Source organism: Ornithorhynchus anatinus, chromosome 7, assembly GCF_004115215.2.
Source record: "Ornithorhynchus anatinus isolate Pmale09 chromosome 7, mOrnAna1.pri.v4, whole genome shotgun sequence".
Lineage (NCBI taxonomy): Eukaryota > Metazoa > Chordata > Mammalia > Monotremata > Ornithorhynchidae > Ornithorhynchus > Ornithorhynchus anatinus.
In genome coordinates, this window is record NC_041734.1 from 29446444 (window position 1) to 29472541 (window position 26098).

At 46.1% G+C, this 26098-nt stretch overlaps 1 protein-coding gene across 1 annotated transcript in view; it reads left to right on the top strand.

Moving 5' to 3' along the window:
• BARD1 (BRCA1 associated RING domain 1) overlaps positions 1–26098 on the top strand; it is a 135632-nt gene that overhangs the window by 31894 nt on the left and 77640 nt on the right. Inside the window, exons 2-4 of the mRNA XM_029068966.1 lie at positions 1119–1285; positions 14867–14923; positions 21820–21968. Of these exons, the coding sequence (XP_028924799.1) occupies positions 1119–1285; positions 14867–14923; positions 21820–21968 (373 nt within the window). The remainder of the gene's footprint in view (positions 1–1118; positions 1286–14866; positions 14924–21819; positions 21969–26098) is intronic.

Here is a 26098-nt window from a genome sequence, read left to right on the forward strand (position 1 = left end):
CACAGTCACACAGCTGACAGGGGGCAGAGGCGGGATTCGAACCCATGACCTCTGACTCCCAAGCCCGGACTCACTGTACTTAGAGCTTGGAATGGAAAATGCGGCAACAGATAGAGACAATCCCTGCCCATTACAGTCTAATCGTGGCTCAGTGGAACGAGCCCGGGCTTGGGAGTCAGAGGTCATGGGTTCGAATCCCGGCTCTGCCCCTTGTCAGCTGTGTGACCGTGGGCAAGTCACTTCACTTCTCTGGGCCTCAGTTACCTCCTCTGTTAAATGGGGATTATCTGTGAGCCTCCCGTGGGATAACCGGATGATCTTGTGTCTCCCCCAGCCCTTAGAACAGCGCTCTGCACATAGTAAGCGCTTAACAAATGCCAACATTATAAAGTGGCAGAGGCGGGACTCGAACCCGTGACCTCTGCCTCCCAAGCCCGGGCTCTTCCCGCTGAGCCGCGCTGCTTGCGGGCCTCCTCGGGGGCGGGGCCTCGCAGGGGGAGTGGTATAATAATGGTGGTATTTGCACTGTTCTAAACGCTGGGGTAGATAAAGGGTCATCAGGTTGTCCCACGTGGGGCTCACAGTTAATAATAATAATAATGCTAATAATAATAATAATAATGTTGGTATTTAAGCGCTTACTATGTACAGAGCACTGTTCTAAGCGCTGGGGGAGAGACAGGGTCATCAGGTGGTCCCACGTGAGGCTCACAGGCTTCATGCCCATTTTACAGATGAGGCCCAGTGAAATGACCTGCCCGTAGTCCCACAACTGACAAGCGGCAGAGGCGGGACTCGAACCCACGACCTCGGCCTCCCAAGCCCGGGCTCTTTCCGCTGAGCCGCGCTGCTTGCGGGCCGTCTGGGGGCGTGGCCTGGTCTGGGGGGCGTGGCCTGGTCTGGGGGGCGTGGCCTGGTCTGGGGGGCGTGGCCTGGTCTGGGGGGCGTGGCCTGGTCTGGAGGCGTGGCCTGGTCTGGGGCGTGGCCTGGTCTGGGGGCGTGGCCTGGTCTGGGGGCGTGGCCTGGTCTGGGGGCGTGGCCTGTCTGGGGGCGTGGCCTCGTGGGGGCGTGGCTTCGCCGGGTCGCTTTGTCCCCGCTTTTTTTTTTTTCCCGCGCAGGCGCAGTTGGGTCCGTTTCGGGCGGTCTTTGGCGGGAGCGGGAGAAGGATGGCCGCAGGATCCGCACCCGGCCCCGGCCCCGGCCCCGGGAGCGGCGGCGGCGGCGGCTGGGCCCACACCCGCACGGCCCTGCGCCGCCTGGAGAGCCGCCTCGCCTGCTCGCGCTGGTAAAGCCCCCATCCTGCCCCGGCCCGGGGGGAAACCCGGAGGGCGGCCCGGAGGGGGAGGAGGGGCGGGGGCACCCGGGGACCCCCTCCCCGCCCCCCGGGGCCCTGGCCGATATCGGGAGCAGCTATTTCTTTTATCAGCATTAGTAGTATTATTGGGCTCGGTGGAAAGAGCCCGGGCTCCGGAGTCAGAGGTCAGGAGTTCGAATCCCGCCGCTGCCCCTTGGCAGCTGTGTGACTGTGGGCGAGTCACTTCACCGGGCCTCAGTTACCTCGTCTGTAAAATGGGGATTAACTGTGAGCCTCACGTGGGATAACCTGATGACCCTGTATCTTCCCCAGCGCTTAGAACAGTGGTCGGCACCTAGTAAGCGCTTAACAAATACCAACATTATTATTATCATTCATTCAGTCCTATTGATTGAGCGCTTGCTGTGTGCAGAGCACTGTACTAATCGCTGGATAGGATACAAGCACATTTAGTCATTCAGTCCTATTGATTGAGCGCTTACTGTGTGCAGAGCACTGTAATAATAATAATAATAATGTTGGTATTTGTTGAGCGCTTACTATGTGCAGAGCACTGTTCTAAGCGCTGGGGTAAACACAGGGGAATCAGGTTGTCCCACGTGGGGCTCACAGTCTTAATCCCCATTTTACAGATGAGGGAACTGAGGCACACAGAAGTTAAGTGACTTGCCCACAGTCACACAGCTGACAAGTGGCAGAGCTGGGATTCGAAATGTACTCATCCACACTGTACTAATCGTTGGGGAGGATACAAGCACATTTAGTCATTTAGTCCTATTGATTGAGCGCTTACTGTGTGCAGAGCACTGTACTAATCGCTGGATAGGATATAAGCACATTGAGTCATTCAGTCCTATTGATTGAGCGCTTACTGTGTGCAGAGCACTGTACTGAGCTCTTGGAAAGTACAGTTCGGTACCAAGAGAGACAATCCCGACCCAACAACAATCCCGTTGTTGGGTGGGGCTCACAGTCTAAAAGTGGGGGGAGACAGACAACAAAACAAGGAGACAGGTTGAGTTGGACACAGTCCCTGTCCCACGTGGGGCTCACAGTCTCACTCCCTGTTTTACAGATGAGGGAACTGAGGCCCAGAAAAGTAGTAATAATAATAACGTTGGTATGCCAAGCACTGTTCTAAGCGCTGGGGGAGATGCAGGGTAATCAGGTTGTCCCACATGAAGCTCACAGTCTTCATCCCCATTTTACAGATGAGGGAACTGAGGCACAGAGAAGTCAAGTGACTTGCCCAAGGTCACCCAGCTGACAAGCGGTGGAGCTGGGATTAGAACCCATGACCTCTGACTCCCAAGCCCGGGCTCTTTCCACTGAGCCACGCTGAAGTAAAGCGACTTGCCCAAGGTCACACAGCTGACAAGTGGCGGAAGCCGGATTTGAACCCAAGACCTTCTGACGCCCAGGCCCGGCCTCTATCCACTAGTCTGTACTGCTTTCCTAAACCCAATCTCCGTAATTTCTTTATTTCTACTTTATTTCTTGCCTCACCCCGAGACCTCCCCGGCCCCGCAGACTGTGAGCTCGGGACGGGCTCGTTCTTCAGTTGGCAGCAGCGAGGCCGAGCTGCCTCAGCCCGGGCCTACGAGCCAGGAGGTCCTGGGTTCTAATCCCACATCCGCCTCTTGGCTGCTGGGTGACCTTGGGCAAATCGCTTCACTTCTCTGGACCTCAGTTCTCGCATCCGTAAAATGGGGATTAAGAGCGTGAACCCCACGTGGGACAGGGGTTGGGTCCAGCCCGATTTGCTTGTATCCACCCCAGCACTCAGTACAGTGCTCGGCACATAGTTAAGTGCTTAACAAATAATGCAATTGTTATAATTATTACTGTTGCCCTCCCAATCGATTATGCTATTGATGCCTGTCTACTTGTTTTGTTGTCTGTCTCCTCCCTTCTAGACTGGGAGCCCGTTGTTGGGTAGGGATTGCCTCTATCTGTTGCCGAACTGTACTTTCCAAGCGCTCGGTCTAGTGTTCTGCACACAGTAAGCGCTCAATAAATATAAATGAATGAGTACAGCATGTCATAGTGGCTAGAGCAGGGGTCTGAGAGTCAGAAGGTCAGGGGTTTTAATCCCAGACCCACCACTTGTCTGCTGTGTGACCTTGGACAAGTCACTTCCCTTCTCTGGGCCTCAGTTACTTCATCTGTAGAATGGGGATTGAGACTGGGAGCCCCACTTGGGACAGGGACTGTGTCCAACCCGATTTGCTTGTATCAATCCCAGCGCTTAGGACAGTGTCTGGCACATAGTAGGTGCTTAACAAGAACCATAATGATAATTATTACTATTCCTGTGGTCTACACCCGGCACTCAATAAATACCATTGATTGATTGCGGCAAGGATCTACCCCCCTGATGGTCAGGGGTATATGCTCAGGGGAAGCTCTAGCCTGTTTATAGTATTGTCTCCCTTTTTGCCAAAATACTTTAACTTGGGGATGGCTCTTGCTGTATTGTTACAGGGCAAATGATAATTATGATGATGACAATAATAATAATAACAGTTGTGGTATTTAAGCACTTACTATGTTCCAGGTACTGTTTCAAGCACTGGGATACAAGCTAATTGGGTTGGGCACCAGTCCCTGTCCCACATGAAGCCCACAATCTTAATCCCCATTTTACAAATGAGGGAACTGAGGCACAGAGAAGTTAAGTGTCTTGCCCAAAGTCACACAGCCAAGTGCCAGAGCTGTGATTAGAACCCAGGTCCTTCTTGTTCTAGGCCCATCCTCTATCCACTAGGCCGTGCAATCAGTGGTATTTTTTGAGTGTTTACTCTGTGCAAAGCACTGTACTAAGTGCTTGGGAGAGTACAATACAACAAGAGTAGTAGACACCTTCTTATAGTGACATTAAAATTTTGCCCAAGAGTTCTGGATTTGTTTTCCATATTTGTTAAACGCTTACTGGGTCCCAGGCACTGTACTAAGCACTGGGGTAGATACAAGATAATCAGGTTGGACACAGACCCTGTCCCACGTAGGGCTCACAGTCCTAATCCCCATTTTACAGTTGAGGAAACTGAAGCGTAGAGAAGGTAAGTGACCTGTGCAGAGTCACAGAGCAGACCAGTGGCGGATCAGGGATTAGAACCCAGGTCCTCTGATTCTCAGGCCCCTGCTCTATCCACCAGGCCATGCGGCATCTCGGTTTTGATCCAGTTTTGTGAGAATTCTGATTCGGAGATCTGAAAACTTTTGACTGCAAGCCGTCCTTGATCAATACTTGATCAATCCCAGCTCAGCCACTTGTCAGCTGTGTGACTGTGGGCAAGTCACTTCACTTCTCTGTGCCTCAGTTCCCTCATCTGTAAAATGGGGATGAAGACTGTGAGCCTCACGTGGGACAACCCAATTACCCTGTATCTACCCCAGCGCTTAGAACAGTGCTCTGCACATAGTAAGCGCTTAACAAATACCAACATTATTTTCAATACCTAGATCATTACGTAATTGTGGTATTTTAAGCGTTAACTATATGGCAAGCGCTGTACAAAGTGCCGGGGTACATAGAGGATAGTCAGGACCCACAGGCTCTCAGTTTAGGAGAAGGGAGAACAGGCATTGAATCCCCATTTTGCAGATGAGGGAACTGAGGCACAGAGAAATTCCTTCATTCCATCCAGAGTGGGGATGAATGAAGCAGGGAAATGGCCCAGATATAAGACGCCTGGGAGGTTCTGAATATTTGACAGAGGGGGAAAGGAGCCAAGGAGCCCAGTGCTTCCCTAGGGGATCTTTGAGGTTCATCTCCGTCTGATTCCCCCTTCAATCAGGCAGTGTTAGCGAGGTGGTGTATCAAGTGCTGGGGTAGATTCAAGGTAATCAGGTTGAATTTAGTCTCACAGGGTGGGGCTCACCGTTTTAAGCCCCATTTTACAGATGAGGTAGCTGAGGCCTGGAGAAGTTAAGTGACCTGCTCAAGTTCACGCCGCAGACAAGTGGCGGAGCCGGGATTAGAACCCAAGTCCTCTGACTTCTAGGCCCCTGTTCTTTCCACTAGGGCACACTGCTTCTCCTAGTTATGAGGGTTGACAGATTTTCTGTACTTTTGACACTAGTGGGAAGTATTCCAGAGGGGTGTCTGGCTAATCAAAGCTCCGAGATAAACATCCTGAACTTTTCTATCATTTATTTAGAGGGATTGACTGGAAAGGGAATTTACTGCCTTCAACTTCTGCTTCTAATAGTTTGACCGAGTAACCTTTGCCCTCCCGCTTCAGCCGGAAAAATGTAACTGACAAATTGATAAAGAATACCCTTCCTCCGGGGCCGTCCGTGGTGATGGTGGCTATTGGGGTGCAGCGCCCAATGGCGGGGAAGGGAGAGTTTAGATGTCAGAAATTCTGCCGTTAAATCTCCCTTCCCCATCCCCACAAAAGCATCATGCGGTAGCCTGGGATTCAGAGAAGCTGGGTTCTAATCCTGACTGCCACTTTACTGCTCCATGACCATGGGCAAGTCACTTAAAGTCCGTGCCTCAGTTGCTTCATTTGTAAAATGATAATTCCATACCTGTTCTCCCTCTTGCTTTAATAATAATGATGGCATTTGTTAAGCGCTTACTATGTGCAAAGGGGAGGATACAAGGTGATCAAGTTGTCGTACGTGGGTCTCTTAGTCTTAATCCCCATTTTGCAGATGAGGTAACTGAGGCACAGAGAAGTGAGGTGACTTGCCCAAAGTCACACAGCTGACAAGCGGCGGAGCCGGGATTTGAACCCATGACCTCTGACTCCCAAGCCCAGGCTCATTCCACAGAGCCACGCTGCTCGCTTTAGACTGTGAGCCCCTTGTGGGACAGAGATTGGGTCCGATCCACATAGCCTATGTGTATGTGGTGCTTAGTACAGAGCTTGCCACATCATAAGCACTTAACACATATTATTACCCCTCGTACTTCTGATCCTCAATCACTGTGATACTTGTTGAATGCTTACTCCATGCAGAGTGCTGTACTGAGCGCTTGGGAGAGTTGAGTAGTGTTAGTAGCAGCGATACTTGTCCGCCGGGATCTGCAGATCTAGCAGGTTAATTCCAATCTTTTAGATGCCTCCCTGCGCTTCCACTGTTTCCTTTGAGCCAGGGTCCGAGACCCCGATTCCCCTTGTTCCCTGCTCATCCGTGCCACTCCGTGCGATGGCATCTCTTGGGAGGGAGGTGGTCCTGAGAGCCTGGGGCCCAAGGCCAGTCCACGTTGCCACCAAGAAGGGTGGGGAGGTAGTGCCCCAATTTAGTAAAAGTAATGATGATGATGGTATTTAACTGCTTACTTTATGCCAAGTACTGAACTAAACACTGGGGTAAATACAAGCAAATCGGGTTGGACACAGTCTCTGTCCCAGGTGAGGCTCACAGTCTCAATCCCCATTTTCCAGATGAAGTAACTGAAGCCCGGAGGGGTGAGGTCACGCAGAAGAAACGTGGCAGAGCCGGAATTAGAACCATGACCTTCTGACTCCCAGGGCCGTGTTCTATCCACCGATGCCATGCTGCTTCCTTCCTGTCCTGCCCCTTTAGCTGACAGTCTGAACTGCCCTGGGCCTTAGGCCATAGACAGTCCCTCGCCTCTGCCAGGAAGTGGAAAATGGCCCCTGCTCTGGACTGCCGGGGCATCAAGGGGGCATCTGGGGCAGAGGTGTAAGATTAGCCTGCAGCAGGTGCCCAGAGATTTACTTGCCATGGTGTGGGGTGTAAGGCCGTTGCCCCGTTGGTGCCGTTGCCCAGTTGGCTTGTATACAGCTTTGGGGCGGTGTGGAACACTGTACTGAGTGCTTGGGAGAGTATGACAGCATCCATTTATTGAGCACTTACTGTGTCCAGAACACTGAAGTAAATGCTCCCTTCTCACAAGGAGTTTACAGTCTACTAAGAGAGGTGGTCATAAAATTATACAAGTCAGTCGTGCTTATTGAACGCTTACTATGTGCAGAGCATCGGACAAAGCACTTGGGAGAGTGCAATCTAACAGACCCATTTCCTGCCCAGGAAGAGTTTACAGTTGGACTTCTCTGAGTTTGCGCAAGTTTCCCCGGATGGAGGAATGTGAGCTCTCCAAGCTCAGATCTCGTCCTCTCTTCCTCCTTTGGAGACCCCGTCGGGAGGGATCTTCTTGTAAATAGTCTGAGCGGTTTTAAGTCAGCTCCGCGGCTGCAGCTGTGGCACTGATCTGGTGGGGAAAGGGGTGGCATTGGGCTCGTCTCTATGGCCCGGGAGGAGCCCTTCACCCTGATCCCCACCTCTCCGGCCCCTCATTGCGGCCTGGCCGGCTCCCAAGCCGGAGGAGGAAGGCAGGGCTCATGGAGTACAAAGTAATGGATGTGGAAGTACTAAGGGCCTGTCGAAATGCTGAGAAAGTAGGGAAGATATGGCCTAGGGAGAAGGAAACTTAACAGAGGAAAGCCTCTAGGAGGAAATGAAATTACAGAAGAATTTTTGAATAGGGGAAGAGTTGTGTGGTGGATTTGGAGCGGGAAGATATTCCAGGCAGGAGCCGGGGTCAGAGGTGGGAGAGATGAGAATCAGGCTCAGGTAGGTGAGTTAGGGAAGAAAGGAGAGAGAGAGCTGAGTTGTAGGGGGAGAGTTTATAGGTGAGCGGGAGAGAGCTGATTGAGTGCTTTAAAAGCAATGGTGAGAAATTTCTGTTTGATGCAAAGATAAATGGGTAGCCGCTGGGAGGTTTTGAGGAGTGGGAAGATGTGTGCAGAATACCGTATTAGAAAGATGAGTGAAGCAGAAGCCAGAGAGGGGAGAGACTGGATTTAGGGAGGCTAGCAAGGGGGTTATTGCAGTATTCAAGCCAGGATGTGGCTAGGACTGAGACCTGATAGACAGTTGGAAGAGAGGACAGAGCAGATCTGGGAAATACCATGGAAGAAAATGACATGATTTAGCAACAGACAGGATGCAAGAATTGAAAGAGTGAGGAATCAAGGAGTGTTCCGAGGCAGGATAGTTCAGAAACAAGGAGGGTGGAGGATGGGGGTGTCAAGTTTGATGGGAAAGTCTGGTGGCGGAGAGATGAGGTCAGTTTGTGACAGATTGAGGTATTGGGGAGACATCCTTATGGACAGGTTTTTTCAGGCAAGGGGAAGGAAGGGAGAAGTCAAGCCTAGTCAGAGATTTGGGAGTCATTTCTAGAGAGGGGGTGGCAAATGGAGTCCTTGAAGAAGGGAGTATGAAGTGAGAAGAGAAATGACCAGAATTGAGCCTTAAGGGTCACCCGTAGTTGAGGGGTATCAGGTTGAAGAGGAACCAGTGAAAGAGACCAAGTGGGAAGAACACGCGCCTGGGAGTCAGAAGGACCTGGGTCGTTATCCTGGCTTTGCCACTTTCATGCTGTGTAACCCTGGGCAAATCACTTCTCTGTGTCTGTTACCTCATCTGTAAAATGGAGATTAAACCTGTGAACCCCTTGTGAGAGAGAAGCAGCGTGGCTCAGTGGAAAGAGCACGGGCTTTGGAGTCAGAGGTCATGAGTTCAAATCCCGGCTCTGCCACTTGTCAGCTGTGTGACTGTGGGCAAGTCACTTGACTTCTCTGTGCCTCAGTTACCTCATCTGTAAAATGGGGATTAAGACTGTGAGCCCCACGTGGGACATCCTGATTCCCCTGTATCTCCCCCAGTGCTTAGAACAATGCTCGGCACATAGTAAGCGCTTAACAAGTACCAACATTATGACTGTGTCCAACCTGATTACCTTAAATCTCCGAACCACCCCCCCACCTCTCAGAGTTCAGTGCCTGGCACATAATAAAGGATTAAATACCGTTTAAAAACAAAAGAGGAAAATTGGGAAAGGACTGTAGGTTGTAGGCTCCTAACTGTAAGATTGTTGTGGGCAGAGAATGTGTTTGTTATACTGTTGTGTGGTACTCTCCCAGGTGCTTAATGCAGTGCTCTGCACATAGTAAGTGCTTAAGAAATAGGATTTATTGATCAAACCAAGATTAGGTATTCTTTGGAGGAGAGTATGGAGAGTATGGAGAGTAACCATAGTGTTATAGGTGGCTGAGAGGTCAAAGAGGATTAGGATTAGAGGAGTAGCATGGCGTAGTGGATAGAGCATGGACGGGCTTGGGAGGGAGGTCATGGCTTCCAATACTGGCTCCGCCACTTTGGTCAAGCCACTTCATTTCTCTGTGCCTCAGCTCTCTTATCTGTAAAATGGGGATGAAAACCGTGAGCCCTGTGTGGGACAGGAACCGTCTCCAACCCGATTTGCTTGTATCCACCCCAGCACTTATTACAGTGCCTGGATACAGTAGCGCCCATTAGGCTTGGTGAGGAGGAGCTCATTGGTAACTTCAGAGTGCAGTCTCAGAGCAGTGAAAGGGCTGGAAACCAGATTGTAGAGGGTCAGAGAGGGAGTTGGAACAGAGGAAGCCAAGGCAGTGGGTATATGCATCCCACTTCAGTAGTTTGCATGGAAATGGGAGCAGGGAAATTGGAATCTTTAGAGGCTGCAGTGGGGTCTGGAAAAGATGAACATATTTAATGACAATGGGAAAGAAGGAGCTGCCAGTGAGTGATTGAAGTTGGCAGTTAGGGAGGGAAGGAGGATGGGAGCCACTGTTTTCAGAAAGTGAGAGGTGATGAGGTCAGAGGTGCTGGCTGAAGGTATAGATTTTCAAAGTAGGAGAGAGATCTCTTGAGAGACACCTGAGAACGGGAAGGGAATGAATCTCACTCTAGTATGGGGTGACTATACAACAAAGTGCTTAAGTTTACCGTGTCCTAATGCACAGGTTACTTTTATAGTGGCTGCCTAGACTGACATATGTTCTTGAAATGATCCTTTTTTAAAACATAGTTCATTTTTGCCTTCCTTGATACATCCAGCCTCCTATAATGCCAAATAATCAATCAGGCAATCGGATTTATTGAGCCCTTACTGTGTGCAGAGCACTGTACTAAGCACATGGGAAAGCGCAATATAACAGTATATGTCTACTAACGTGCCCTTAAAGAGCTTACAGAAGGCTATATTCTTGCAAAAGCTCATTTTAAGGGAAATTTATGCTGGAATCCGCAGTCCTCCATTGCACATGTCAGTCAGTGGTGTTTGAGTGGCACTGAACTAAACACTTGGAGAGTACAAAGAGTTAGAAGACACGATCCCTGAACACATGGAGCCAAGTGCATGCGATAGGGAAGTGGCATGTGCTCATGAACCATTTATTCAATAACAAGGCATGCCAAGCTCTATTAAGAAAGTTCCCTTATTCCCTAATTGCATTCTATCCAAAATGTGCTTTCAATACATTATGACAGGATTGAGTGGATAAATAAAAAGGGATTTATATAATATACATAGCTGTATGCATTATGTATATAATATATGGTATGTTAGTAAATGTAAGTCTACAGTTATTGAAACTTAACTTCCTTGCTCAATTTTAAATAGCCGTTAGTGTGTCATTAGTAATTTAGCCAGCCATTCGGTAAAAGAACGGTTTTGGTGGTGTACTTTTATTCACTATATTTTTTTCTCTACTTCTGGGTTTTTCTTTTTCCCCCCCAGAGGGTATTTCATACCAATAAGAGCTTTTGTTTCCATAAAATTTCATTTGTTCTCACTGTGTTCATTCCCCTAAATCAGTCCTCCGACAGCACAGTCTCTTCTAAATCAGCCATTTATGATGTCACAGAGAATTTGATTGCAGATGGGAGCAAGGGGAGTGAAAGTAAACAGTTGAATTTTTCAGAAATTCAGATCCCATTATTATGCAAATGCCCTTTGTTATATGAAAATGGAAACAACAACAGAAAATGGAAAACTGTGTAGTGGAGGTATCAGTAGTAATTTTTTTTTTTTAAATCCTTCCATGTGGGAACAAGATGTCTCATAATTGCCCTCACCACTTCCTTCCCTTAGCTCTCTTCCGCCCCCTCTCACCCCCCGATTAACATTAATCGTATTTATTGAACACCTCCTATGTGCAGAGCACTGTACTACATGGTTGAGAAAGCACAGTACAATAGAGTTGATAGACACATCCCGACCCACAAGGAGCTTACAGACTAGTCACGAATATGAATTTTAATTTTTTTTTAATACTAATGCAATAGGTTTGGGAAAATATATACACATATGGTTGTTCGTATTAAAAGACAATACCCCTTATATGACCGACAGAGCGAGCGTGGAATCCACAGTCCCAGTCACACTGTGAACAAAAGAGGCTGTCCCTGGTTGTGTTGTCATAAATCAATGTCATCAATCGATATTGATTGCTTGGCAAGTGCTTGGGAGAGTACAATTTCTTCAGTCGTATTTATTGAGTGCTTACTGTGTGCGGAACACTCTACTAAGCCTTGGGAGAGTAGAGTACAACAATAAACAGGCATATTCCCCTCCCACAATGAGCTTACAGTCTAGAGGAGGAGATAGATGTTAATATAAATAAATAAATTACAGGTCAGTACATAAGTGCTCTGGGGTTGGGAGGGGGCATGAATAAAGAGAGCAAGTCAAGGGGAACGTAGAAGGGAGTGGGAGGGAGATGGGGCGATAACTGGAGGGAGCTGTGGAATCACGGGAGGGTTTTTTTAGGATCCGGGGGACATGAGCATGTTTAATCATAATAATGTTAATAATGCTACTTGTTAAGCACTTACTTTGTGCCAAGCACTGTTCTAAGCACTAGAGTAGATACAAGTTAATCAGGTTGGACACAGTCCCTGTCCCACATGGGGCTCACACCAGTTTACTGATGAGGTAACTGAGGCCCAGAGAAGTGAAGTGACTTTCCCAGGGTCACACAGCAGACATGGGGCAGGGCCAGGATTAGAACACATGACCTTCTGACTTCCAGGCCCTTGTGTTATCCACTACGCTGTGCTTCTTCTCCAAAGCAGCACTGGGTAAGAAGCCATTGGAGAGTGAAAGTTGAAGATGGTGGTCAGGGAGGAAGAAGGGATGGGGCAAGAACTTTGATAAAATGAGAAGGGAAAAGGTCAGAGGTGCAAGTGAAGTAGATTTTGAGATGAGGTGGAAGATCTCTTGATACCTTCATTGGAAAGATGGGAGAGTTGAAGAAGGGACAGAAGAAGGGAGGGACTGGAGAGGAGCAGGGGAGATTTTCGGGAGATCACCCGGAATGGTTTCAATTTTTATCAATAAAATTCATTGCCAGGTTACTGGGGCAAGAGGTGGAAGTGGGTGGGGGCAGGGACTTGAGGAGGAAATTAAATTTCTAAAAAGCTGGCACAGGCAGTCGACAGTGGTTAAGGGAGTCAGGAATAACGATAATAATTTGCAGTATTTATTAAGCGCTTACTATGTGGCAGGTACTGTACAGAGTGGTGGGGTAGATACAAGCAAATCGGGCTGGACACAGTCCCTGTCCCACGTGGGGCTCACAGTCTCAATACCCATTTTACAGATGAGGTAACTGAGGCCCAGAGAAGTGAAATGACTTGCCCAAAGTCTCACAACAGACAAGTGGTAGAGCTGGGATTAGTCAGATGGAGAAACAATGTTGCTGAGTGGGTCTGTTTGTTTATTCTCCCATTGCTTAGTACAGTGTTCTGAACACATTAAACACTAAATAAACATTGTTACTCCTAGTCCTAGTAGGACCTTAATGAAACCCTAAAGTTACTATTTAGTCTTGCAGGACTGTCTGTGTTGATATTGTGACTGGATGTTTTGTGAATCGTACGTTATGCCTTTAGAATTATTGCACTAGGTGTTTTGATGACTTAATAGGCATTTTTGTAACAAAACCTTTCCCTTCCTCCTTAACATTATACTGTCTGTCTTAGCAATTCAGAGAGGGAGGTCATGTCTGCCCCTGTCCTCTCCCCCTCCCTTCAGGCTTGTATCTCCTCCTGCCTCCAGGACGTCTCCACCTGGATGTCTGCCCGCCATCTAAAACTCAACATGTCCAAAACTGAGCTCCTCATCTTCCCTCCCAAGCCCTGTCCTCTTCCTGACTTCCCTGTCACTGTGGATGGTACGATCATCCTTCCCGTCTCACAAGCCCACAACCTTGGTGTCATCCTTGACTCGGCTCTCTCACCCCACACATCCAATCCGTCACCAATGCCTGCCAGTCTCACCTTTATAATATCGCCAAGATCCGCCCTTTCCTCTCCACCCAAATGGCTATCTTACTGGTACAGGCTCTCAGAATATCCCGGCTGGATTACTGTGTCAGCCTTCTCTCTGATCTCCCTTCCTCCTGTCTCTCCCTGCTCCAGTCTATTCTTCATTCTGCTGCCCGGATCATCTTCCTGCAGAAATGTTCTGGGCATGTCACTCCCCTTCTTAAAAACCTCCAGTGGTTGCCCATCAACCTCCGCATGACACAAAAACTTCTCACTCTAGGCTTCAAGGCTCTCCATCACCTTGCCCCCTCCTACCTCTCCTCCCTTATCTTTTTCTACTGGCCACCCCGTAGGCTCCGCTCCTCTGCCTCCCACCTCCTCACCGTCCCCCATTCTTGCCTATCCCGCCGTCGACCCCTGGCCCACGTCTTCCCGCTGTCCTGGAATGCCCTCCCTCCTCACCTCCGCCAAACTAACTCTCTTCCCCTCTTCAAAGCCCTACTGAGAGCTCACCTCCTCCAAGAGGCATTCCCAGACTGAGCTTCCCCTTTTCCCTCTGCTCCCTCTCTGACCCCCCGTCACCTCCCCTCAGCTAAGCCCCCTTCCCCCCCTCTTTCCCTCTGCTCCTCCCCCTCTCCCTTCCCCTCCCCTCCCCTCAGCACTGTGCTTGTCTGCTCATTTGTATATATTTTTTTTTACTCTATTTTGTTAATGAGATATACATCCCCTTGATTCTATTTATTGCTGTTTTTTTGTCTGTCTCCCCCAATTAGACTGTTAGCCCTTCAATGGGCAGGGATTGTCTCTATCTGTTGCTGAATTGTACATTCCAAGCACTTAGTACAGTGCTCTGCACATAGTAAGCGCTCAATAAATACTATTGAATGAATGAATGTCTGTTGTTATACATTTAGTCTTTGAGACAATTAGAGAGGTCAGTGCCAGGACTATAACAGGAATTTCTGGGAGTCTGTAAGCCATGTTGCCCTTTATCTCTTACCTGAGCACATACTTGTAACGTGTAAATGCAGGTCTTTTATTCGTTGGTGAATTTTCTGCACCCTTTAAAGCCAAAATGTCTGTTGCTAGTACTGCTGTAGATAGATTCTCATCCACCATTTAATGGGACAGTACTAGCCTCCTGGATGGGCACATTCTATTTGTAACCAGCATGGCTTAGTGGTTAGAGCCCGGGCCTGGAAGTCAGAAGGACATAGGTTCTAATCCTGGTTCTTCCACTAATCTGTTGCGTGACCTTGGGTAAATCACTTCACTTTGCTGGTCCTGCGTTCCGTCTTCTGTAAAACAGGGATTTTGGCTGTGAGCCCCACGTGGGATAGGGACTGTCTCCAATTCAATTTGCTTATATCAGTTTCAGCTTGACACATAGAAAGTGCTTAACAAATACCATTGTCATTAAGTACAGTGATCACAGCTACTTAAAGTGTTACCATTATTCCTCTTTTCCAACAGCCACAAAATACTGAGGGAGCCTGTGTGCCTGGGAGGATGTGAACATATCTTCTGTAGGTGAGTAGCTGGGACTTGAAGGATAAGAGCTATGGGCTGGATCATAATTCAAATAGAATTAAGCCAGTGTCCCCTGTGACATTTTATGAAAAGTGTTGTTTTAGTCATCTAATTGCACACATTTTTCAGCGACCTGAAGCCCTCAGATCCGATTCTGGGTCGTCTTTGAGGTGGTGGTCTTGCTTCATCAAGAAGGAGCCAGTAAGTGCAGTGTGAAAAGCAACATGGCATAGTGGGTAGGGCAGGGGTCTGGAAATATGAAGGTCATGGGTTCTGATTCCGGCTCCGCCACCTGTGTGCTGTGTGACCTTGGGCAAGTCACTTTACTTCTCTGTGTCTCAGTTACCTCATCTGTGGAATGGGGATTGAGACTGAGCCTCACATGGGACAGGGGCTAAGTCCAACCCGATTTGCTTGTTTCCACCCCAGTGCATAGTACTGTGACTGGCACATAGTAAGCGCTTAACAAATACCACTATTATTATTATTATTACTATTACTATTGATAACCCATTCCAAAACACATCTCTCTGTTGCTTGTTGCACATTTGAATATAAGCTCTTTGAGGGCAAGGATCCTACCTATTGATTCTGTTGTACTCTCCCAAAGGTTTTTATACATACTGTGCAGTCAATTTATGATGTTTATTTTTTATGCTATTTGTCAAATGATTGCTATGTGCCAAGCACTGTATTAAGTGCTGGGTTAGATGCAGGCTAATCAGGTTGGACGCAGTCCCTGTCCCACATGAGGCTCACAGTCATAATCCCCATTTTACAGATGAGGTAGTTGAGGCACAGAGAAGTTAAATGACTAGTCCAAGGTCACACAGCAGGCAAGTGGTGGAGCTGGGATTAGAACCCAGGTCCCTTCTGACTCTCAGACGTGCTAGATCTACTCGGCAAAGCTGCTTCTAACAGGCACTCTTCCTGGGTGCTTACTGTGTGCAGAGCACTGAACTTAGTGCTTGGGAGAGTACAATATAACAGAGTTGGTAGACACATTCCCTGCTCACAAGTACCTTAGAGTCTAGAAGGGGAGTGTATAGTTTAGAGTTTTTATGTCGTTGCTGATTTTAATTTGAAGAACCAGTGATATGCAAGTACTGAAAATTTACAAATGAACAGTTTAAAAAAATCCTGTAAACCAAGAGCATAGTTATAATAATAATAATAATAATAATGTTGGTATTTGTTAAGCGCTTACTATGTGCCGAGCACTGTTCTAAGCGCTGGGGTAGATACCGGGTAATCGGGTTGTCCCACATGAGGCTCACAGTCTTAATCCCCATTTTACAGATGAGTTAACTGAGGCATCGAGAAGTTAAGTGACTTGCCCAAAGTCACAGCTGACGAGTCAGGATTAGAACCCACGACCTCCGACTCCTAAGCCCGTGCTCTTTCAACTGAGCCACGCTGCTTCTCGTTATCTGCTCAGTTATCTGTTATCTGCTCAGTTAAATAATCCCCCAAGAAACTCTCAAATGAGGACAGAAAGAATAGTTTGTGGTATTTTTTTAAGTACTTAACATAGAAAATGCTGGGGTAAATAAAGAATATCAGGTCTCATAAGGAGCTCACAGTCCAGTAAAGAGGAAGAACAGATGTTGACCCCCCATTTTAGGCAGATGAGGAAACTGAGGCCCAGGAAAGTTAAGTGTCAGGGGAACCAGCATGATCTAGTGGACAGAGTGTGGGCCTAGGAATCAGAAGACCGGTGTTCTAATCCCTGCTCCAGCACTTGTCTGCTGTGTGACCTTGGGCAAGTCACTTAACTTCTATTTTCCTCAATTACCTCATCTGTAAAATGGGGAATAAGGCTGAGCCCCACGTGTCCAATCTGATTATCTTTTATCTATCCCAGTGGTACTAAGGTACAGTGCCCGACAGTCAGCACTTAACAAATACCATTAAACAAAAAAAATCACAAGGTCACACCCCGGACAAGTGGTGGAGCTGGGATTAGAATCCAGGTCCTCTGACTCCCAGTCCCATAAAGAAAAGAGTAACTTGGATTTTTGACCCCTTCCTCTGATCCTGAATATTTCCTAGTTCTCAGAGTCATAAAGATGTTATTCTGAATCGGGTCTGCATTGCAGTTCCTACTCTGTAACTGTGGGTTGGAAGGAAAGCCCTCTTTCTTCCTTCCCTATTGTTTTTGGGCTATTGGTGTTGTGGAAAAAAATGTTTCCTTTTTCCTCAACTCAAAGTGGGAAAGTAAGGAGGAGCCCGGGTGGTGGAGGAACTGGGCTCTTCAGACACTTAAAGACAACTCTTAAGGTGGACATGGACATAGTTGTGCAGCCTAAACCTCCTCATAGAGAAGCAGTGTGGTTTAGTGAAAAGAACGCAGGCTTGGGAGTCAGAGGATGTGGGTTCTAATCCCACTTGTCTGCTGTGGGACCTTGAGCAAGCCACCTCACTTCTCTTTGCCTCAGTTACCTCATCTGTAAAATGGGGATTGAGACTGTGAGCCCCACATGGGACAACCTCATTACTTGTATCTACTCCAGTGCTTAGAACAGTGCTTGGCACATAGTAAGCGCTTAAATATTATTATTATTATTAATAATAATACTAAAAAAGAGTTAATTGCATGGCACAAAGATTTGGGGACGAAATTAGATCCGGATGTTGCCGTTCCATTTGTAGCTTCAGAGTCCCATCTGCAGTGCTGCCCAGTGGATTGTATCATATAATCTGTTGTATCATATTCTCCCAAGCGCTTAGTACAATGCTTTGTACCCAGTAAGCATTCAGTAAATATCAGCAATTGATGGGAAAGGATGGGTGGAACCTGGAGTACTGGGAAAGATGATGAAGCACAAGAACTTTGCACCATAATCCACAGCCTTCTTTACAGACACTGTCGTAAAGACTGTATCTTATAAGAAGGTACCTGCCAAACAAAGTAATTAAGTATGCAGATAAATACAGAGATGTACCCTGGTGGTGAAGATAGGTTTTAAAGTGCATAAATGCTGAGGGTGCCTTCTGTGTTGATGGGACTAAGTGTTGTGAATTAATAGTAATAATAATAGTAATAATTATGGTATTTGTTAAGCACTTACTATGTGCCAGGCACTGTACTAAGCCCTGAGGCGGATACAGGCAAATCAGGTTGGACACAGTCCCTGTCCCGCATAGGGCTCACAGTCTTAATCCCCATTTTACAGATGAGGTAACTGAGGCACAGAGAAGTGAAGCGACTTGCCCAAGGCCACAGAGTAGACAAGTGGTGAACTGGGATTAAAACCCATGACCTTCTGATTCCCAGGACCGTGCTGTATTCACGATACCATGTTGCTTAATCTGAGAGGGCTTCCTGGAGGAGGAAGTGTTTCAGGAGGCCTTTGAAGAGGAGGAGAGCCAATTGGTTGAACTGGCGTGGGTGGAAGAACAGGAGTTTCAGGTCGGAGGAGGGAGAATCAGGAGGCATTGCAGATGAAATAAGGAGCTGGTATTGGAGAAGAACTGTATCATTTTTATATTGTAGTAGATAAATGAATTTGGGATCTAATCTTATTGCATTTGTTTTTTTCTTCACTGCCTTCATCTATATTTAAGCATGGATTAAAAGTCAGTTCCTGGTTTACCACCGCCACACGATTTGTTGTACTTGAGGGTAGATCCTGCCTGCACTATTTACTGATTTATCCCAGTATACACATACCAGCTCCCCAAATTCAGCCCTCCCCAAAATGTCTCTCCAGTCAGCTTCCGCTCCCCTTCCATGTATTCCCCCTTCCCCCCACAACTCCCACAATATCCCCCCATTGTCCTCCAACCTCCCTCCAGTTCTTTTTTTCTTGTTTGAAATTGGTCAGTTACAGACATTCCTATTAATCACACCTCTTCGCCCCGTTTCCCGCCTGCAGCCCCACCTACTCCCCAAAATCACAGGAACGGGAACAGTGAAAGTCCTGGGTGTGATTGACGCATGGCATGGTCCCTTCACAAGCTTATGCTGCACAAACACTGGCCCCCCTGCCTCAGTTTCCCCAGCTTGGGCTGGGGAGAGCTGGCAGGGCTGCAAGCGGAAGAGGAGAGAGGAGGCGGTAGTGACTGCACTTGCAGCAGCCATTACTGTGATTAGTTTAAGACTAATGCTGGAGAATTCTCTGCCTGCTGTGTGACCTTGGCAAACCACTTAACTTCTCTGTGCCTCAGTTACCTTGTCTGTAAAATGGGGGATTTGAACCCTATGAGGGTCAGGGGATGTGCCCAACCCGATTATTTTGTGTCTGACGCAGCACTTAATATAGTTCCTGGCACACACTAGTGCTTCACAAATACCATAAAAAAAATAAGAGAAGGGGGTGCAGGAAAACTGAGTTTGGGGTGCAGGGAGGTGGCAGAAATACTGGAAACAGGCAAGGATAAGGAGAAAGGGCAAGTTGAGGAGAAGGGCAGGGAGGCATTACAGTGTATTTTTACTTACCTGAAGGGTTTGACCAACATTTCAAGGCTGGTTCTCGATGTATCCTAACTATTTTGTCGGTCATTTGTATTTATTGAGCTCTTACTGTGTGCAGGACACTGTACTAAGAGGTTAGGAGAGTACATGTAACAATACAACAGACACATAACCCGCCAATAGAGAGTTTAGAGTCTAGAAGGGGTTGTAATTCTGTCATCAAAAATACCTCAAGGATACCACCACACTTTCAAGGAACAAGGCCCACGGGTATCAGGAAATATGCTTGCAGTGAGAGCTGTTAGCCTGAAAGAAGATTCTAATTCTTCCCAAGATGGCACAGTGGATAGAGCATGGGCCTGGGAGTCAGAAGGACCTGGGTTCTAAACCTGGCTCTGCCATTTGTGTGCTGTGTGAACTTGGACAAGTCACTTCAATTCTCTGTGCCTCAGTTACCTTGTCTGTAAAATGGGGATTGAGACTGAGCACCCACATGTGTCAGGTACTTAGTACAACCCTATTTACTTGTATCCACCTCAGTGGTTAGTACAGTGCGAAGCACATAGTAAGCACTTAACAATTACCACAATTATTATTGTTATTAGATTAGATGATTCCATCAACTGGCTAGAGCCAGTGAGACAATTCTCATGTCAGTGGCCAATTTTCAGGCACTTTATAGTCTTTAACTTGACTTTTAAAAAAATCAGGGCACCCAACGTATCTATTGGCGTAATTTTACTACCTTTGTACATTAAAAGTGTACCTGGTGATGGGAATATTTATGTTATTTATGTTTGGTCAAAGGTTTGGAAGATTGTTTTTTCCAGATTTACTGAAATTCTCTCAATTTCTACCAGGGATAAACTCGCTTAGGGAAATCCTGTTGATATAAGGTTGTGAGAGACTGCAGTGCTTCTTGGAATGTGTTTTTGAGATTGGAAAAAATATTGGAAGAATAATTCTTTCCAGGATGGTTAAAATTTAGGAATACCTGGAGGCGGAGGAATGGGCATGGTAGTTTCTTCTGTGGTTTTGCTACTTTATCTTTCTAATCACATTAGAGTGTCACATTTCAGAGATTTATGTATATGAAACAATATTTTTTCTCTTAAAATAATATAGGGCTTTTAAATGCTTTTTCCATCTTCTCCTCCCCACATCCCTTCCCATCATTTTCATTCAGTTGTAAATAATATACTATCCGATTCAGTGGACCATCTCCAGTAATATTTGGTAATATATTTGGGATTAGAGACCATTAGATTTGTATAGATGACTTTCAGGAAGATATTATTGGTATGCTCGCTCCTGAAAAATAGAACAATTTTTAATTCAAATGAGATAGTTGAAATAAAAGCTTATCAAAAATGTAAGCCCACATTAACCACAGCAGTCAATTGAAAAATGATTTAGGGGAAGGCTCATCTAGTTTCCATGATGGAATGTATTGGAAACTGATCTGGTTTGTTTTATTTTCCTCTTTGCCTTGTTTCAGTATTAGACTGTGAAGTTATGCTTCACAAAATTGAGATTGGGATCCCATATGACATCAGTTTGGACTAAAGTTAACCATGCAATATTCAGGGCAGTCCAAGAAAGGTGAGGAGTTAGAAACTCCAGCAAGAATCTAATTAATAGCTCTGGGAAGGCCCCATTAATCCTGTCTGAACCAGATCCCAAACAGGATAATAGTCAAAATTGAGACTTAATCATTTTTCCTAATTGGAGAAACTAGCAGCAGAAGATACCAAAGCCGAGGTTTCCAGAATGATATTTAAAGCCACCGGTATTTCAGGCTGCAAATGCAGTTTGATTGCCCGAATGCCAGAAACTCATCAATACTTGCTTAGCCACATGGCAAGCTTTAGGGTTTGCATTGTGGAAGCGGTTGGAAAAGGTTATTATATTATTAAAAAGTGACCTACATTATCTCTTGCTAGCTCCTTTTTTACCCCAAATAGAGCTTAAGCAGAGAGAACCGCATAACCACATGGAAATACTTCTGGCTGGGCCCCAGGAAACAGATAAAACACGGCACAACTCAGCCTTGAAACTAAGGTAAAGATTCTCCAAACTCTAAATGAGGAAAACTCTGTGCTATCCCTGGGGATAGACCACTCCCACTATCGGCAGAGAAGCTGGCCTCATCCCAGAGAGCTTTTGGGAAGGGTAGAAGAAGCCAGCCCCTTTGCCCTGTGGAATGAGTAGTTTAATGCTTCTTTCCCTTCAGTCCTCCTCACAGCTCTGCTGCTACAATTGGGACGCACTGTCTAGCAGTCGGGTAAAATGGCAGACTTTTCTGCACGTTTTGAAAAATGAATTGCGAGGATTCTTGTACTGAATATGAGATATGTAAGTGGTTCAGGGTTTTAAAAGGTAGCATGTGAAAAAATAAGTTGCTTTTTGTAGTAATTTACATTCTTTTTTGTGTTGACAAATAATTTAATTGTGGCATATTTTTTCTGATTTCTCTAAGTGCCTGTGTAGTTGACTGCATCGGTGCTGAGTGTCCCGTGTGTCACACGCCAACCTGGATACAGGATGTGCAGATAAATAGGCAATTAGCCAATACGATCCAACTTTTCAGCAAGCTCCAATCTCTGCTGAACAACATTGAGCCTGCAGGTAAGAAAAGAAATACGTGTTTGATTAAATGTTCACTGCATTCAAGTAGTACCCAACTAGCAAAGGATAACTAGCCTTCCTGACTAAGCCCTTCTCTACTCTTCTCCCACTCCCTTCTGTGCCGCTCTTACTTGTTCCTTCGTTCATCCTTCCTCCCATGCCCCCAGGATTCCCACTGGGCCCTATATGTGAAATTTAGTTTAATGTCTACCCCTCATGCTAGATCGAGGACAGGGATCACGTCTACTTCCTCTATTGTGTCCTCCCAAGAGCTATTCTCTGCACAGAGTTAGTGCTCCCATTCCATTGATAAGTTGAGTTGAGAGTGAGGTGCAGTTAGAAGGTTTGAATGGAAGGAACGAAGAGTGCAGACTGGGGAGCAGACCAGGGTGAAGGCGACTGATACATCAGATTGAGCTCCTGGAGAAACTTGAAGCCAGTGGTGAGACTTTTTTTTTTTGTTTGATGCTGAGGGGATATGGGCTACCATTGGAAATTACAGGGGAAGTGGAGACACATGGGCAAAGGGGAGTTTCAGGAAGATAATCTAGACAGCATTATGGAGGGTGGACCGATTGGAAGGAGACAGGGAAGACCAGGCTGATTCAGTAGTTTTTTGTTGATCTGAGTTTGCAGAAGATTTTCGTGACCAAAAAGACTAGTCTTTGTCCTGCCTACCTTCCCAATTGATCATATTTTTTCTCTTACTCAGTAGTACATATCCTTACACTTTGCCACTGCCCTGTCTGTAATTTATTGTAATGTCTCCCCGGCTGGACTGTAAATTCCTCATGTGCAAGGGATCATGTCTACTAGCTCTATTGTACTCTCCCGAACGCTTAGTAGAGTGCCCTTGTCACAGTAAGCGCTCAATAGATACCATCGAATGACTGAGTAGTTATCACTTCTGGTGCTCTAAATTTTAGTCTCATGAGCCAGTGTCAGTTGAACCGTATCAACCCTGATCTTGCACATCAGTTTGATTTTTCGATAATAGCGATGAAAGTAATAGATTCAAGCAAAGTGGCCCAAGATGGTTGACTCAATTTTAAAGGGTATCCAAACTATTGCATTGATTAATCGCAGGTAGAGAATTAAATTTTCATATTTGACTCTGAAGAGCGATATTTGTAATGGTAACAAAAAGTGTGCTGGATTGACAGCCCTAAGAATTGGAACAATTTCCCAGGAGGGCCTGAACTTCCTCCTGCCTCGTTCTCCATAGGAATTACACGTGGTAGTTAGCGGGTTCTTCATTTTCTTAGGCCAATCACCAATTCAAATACCAAATTTTCCCCAGAGGTAGGATCATTGCAGGCATAAGATGGCTCACATTTTCCAGATATAGATTGAAGCTATTTTATTTGAATACTATCCTGTTGTTCAGGTGATAACTGTCGATAACTAGTCTCTGAATTGGACTTGGAAGTTAATTTTTTTTTATTTGTGGTGTTTGTTAAGCTCTTAATATGGGCCAGGCACTGTACTGAGGGGTGGGGTAGATACAAGTTCATCACGTTGGATACAGTCCTTATCCCACATAGACCTGACAGTCTTAATCCCCAGTTTACAGATGAAGTAACCAAAGTAACTGTGTTCTGTCCATGTGATCATGCTGCTTCTCATGCTGCACTAAACGTTCAATTATCTGGGCTGCAGAGGACTGAGCTTAGCCTGGATTCTGGGAAGTCTAGATAATTCAGTCAGTCATATTTATTGAGCATTTGCTGTGTGCAGAGCACTGTATTAAGCGCTTGGGAGAGTATAATATGACAATAAACAGACACATTCCCTGCCTACAATGAGCTTAGAGTCTAGAGGACGAGTTTACAGTCTACAGGACAAGCTTACAATCTAGAGGATGAGCAAAAGGATAGAGTTGGACATGCAGGTGGACGGGTAGAATTTGAAAGGAGGCAAGAGATCGCCTCTCTAAATACTCCTGGAAAGGATGGGAGAATCAAATAGTAGGGGGCCAGGAGAGGGTGGGACTGGAGAAGTTCAGGGGAGATTTTAGGGAGATCATGCCTGAGGGTTTCAATTTTATCCTTGAATTAATGTAGTTCAAGTTGACTTCAGATAGCTCTCAAGTGTAGCTTTGATTTCTTAGTGTGGAGTGCTTTTTATGTTACAGTAACTGCTGTTTTCTATAAATTTATGCTGGGAGGTGAAGAGTATTTTCTGTAGTGGTTTGTTGATTAGATAGGCCTAATTACTTGGTAAATATAAGGTCTGCCGAAAAAGACGGGAACTTTTTTTAGGCACTTAGTTCTGAAAACCTAAAGCAATAAAGCAGTGAATACGTAATCTTGGATATAACCCAGAAAGAATCCATCCCACTGTCTTCCTAAGATGATGTGAAAATTTCTCAAGCAAAATGCTATGAAACATAAAGATTCATTTATTCAGTTGTATTTATTGAGCACTTACTGTGTGCAGAGCATTGTTCTAAGTGCTTGGGAGAGTACAAGGTAATGATAGACACATTCCCTGCCCACAACAAGTTTACAGTCTATTCCTAGGTGATTTGTAAGGCCCCAGCTTGGCCAAAGAAGAGAAGCCTTTTACTCCTAGGACGTGAGGTGTTACCTTGACTGATCCAGGAAACATAGGCTCTTTGTTTTTATTTTTATTTTTTTATTGGGATTTGTTAAGCACTTGCTATATTCCAGACACTGTTCTAAGTGCTGGGCTAGATACAAGCTAATTCATTCATTCATTCAATCGTATTTATTGAGCACTTACTGTGTGCAAAGCACTCTACTAAGTGCTTAAGAAGTACAATTCAGCAACACATAAAGCTAAAATAAATAAAGCTAATCAGAGTGGACACAGTCCCTGTCCCACATGGGGCTCACAGCCTTAATCCCCATTTTACAGATGGGTAACTGAGGCACCAAGAAGTTAAGTGACTTGTCCAGGGTCACACAGCAAACAAGTTGGTGGGGCCAGGATTAGAGCCCAGATTCTTCCAGGCCCGTGCTCTATCCACTAGGCCGTGCTGCTTCTCTTGAAAAAGGTCTTTGAATCTTTTGATATATACAGGAACAAGAGGCTTCCAAAAGGAATTTTTCCAACTGATTGCTCATCACATGGCTAAAAACAATAGAATTGCAGTCATTCAATCAGTCAGTCGTATTTACTGAGCAGATACTATTTGCAGAGCACTGTACCAAGCACTTGGGAGAGTACAGAACAACAGAATTAGCAGCCACATCCTCCTGTAGGGTATTCCTTCCCCTTATTGGGGCCCCAGTATCAACTACTACATCTCTCCAAGGTCAATGATCTGGTTTACAAATGACCACTAAGTTGAGAAGCACTGTGGGCTAGTAGGTAGAACACGGGCCTGGGCATCAGAAGGAACTGAGTTCTAATCCCATCTCTACCATTTGTCTGCTGTATGATCTTGGACAGATCACTTAAACTTCTCCATGCCTCGATTATCTCATCTGTAAAATGAGGATTAAGACTGTGAGCCCCATGTGGGACAGGGACTGTGTCCAACCTGATTAGCTTGTATCTACCCTAGCGCTTAGTACAGTGCCTGGCCCATAGTAAGTTCTTAACGAATACCATTAAAAAGTACAGGTTGCTCGCCATTAGCCAGGTTACAAGTGGGTTCAGGCCACACCTCCCCCCATCTCTCTGGCATTGTTCAGAATATTCTGGGAGAGGACTGACTTTCGGCCAACAGGGGGAAAAGTTGAATCCTCCCCTCGGTGGAGCTGACGTGGAGTGTAGAATACGGTTGAATGAATGAATGAATGAATGAATGAATGAATGAATGAATGAATGAGTACTGGCGGAAAATGGTGCTGCAAGCCAAACGCTGGTCTGAAATCAATCACTCATTCAATTAGAGGTATTTCTTGAGCACTTTGTGGGTGCAGAGCACTGTACTAGGCACTTGGGAGAATCCAATCCAATCCCCGCCCTCCAGGAGTTTACAGTCCAGTGGATAATAATAATTGTGGCATTTATTAATAATATTGGTATTTGTTAAGCGTTTACTATGTGCAGAGCACTGTTCTACACGCTGGGGTAGATATAGGGTCATCAGGTTGTCCCATGTGAGGCTCACAGTCTTAATCCCCATTTTACAGATGAGGTAACTGAGGCACAGAGAA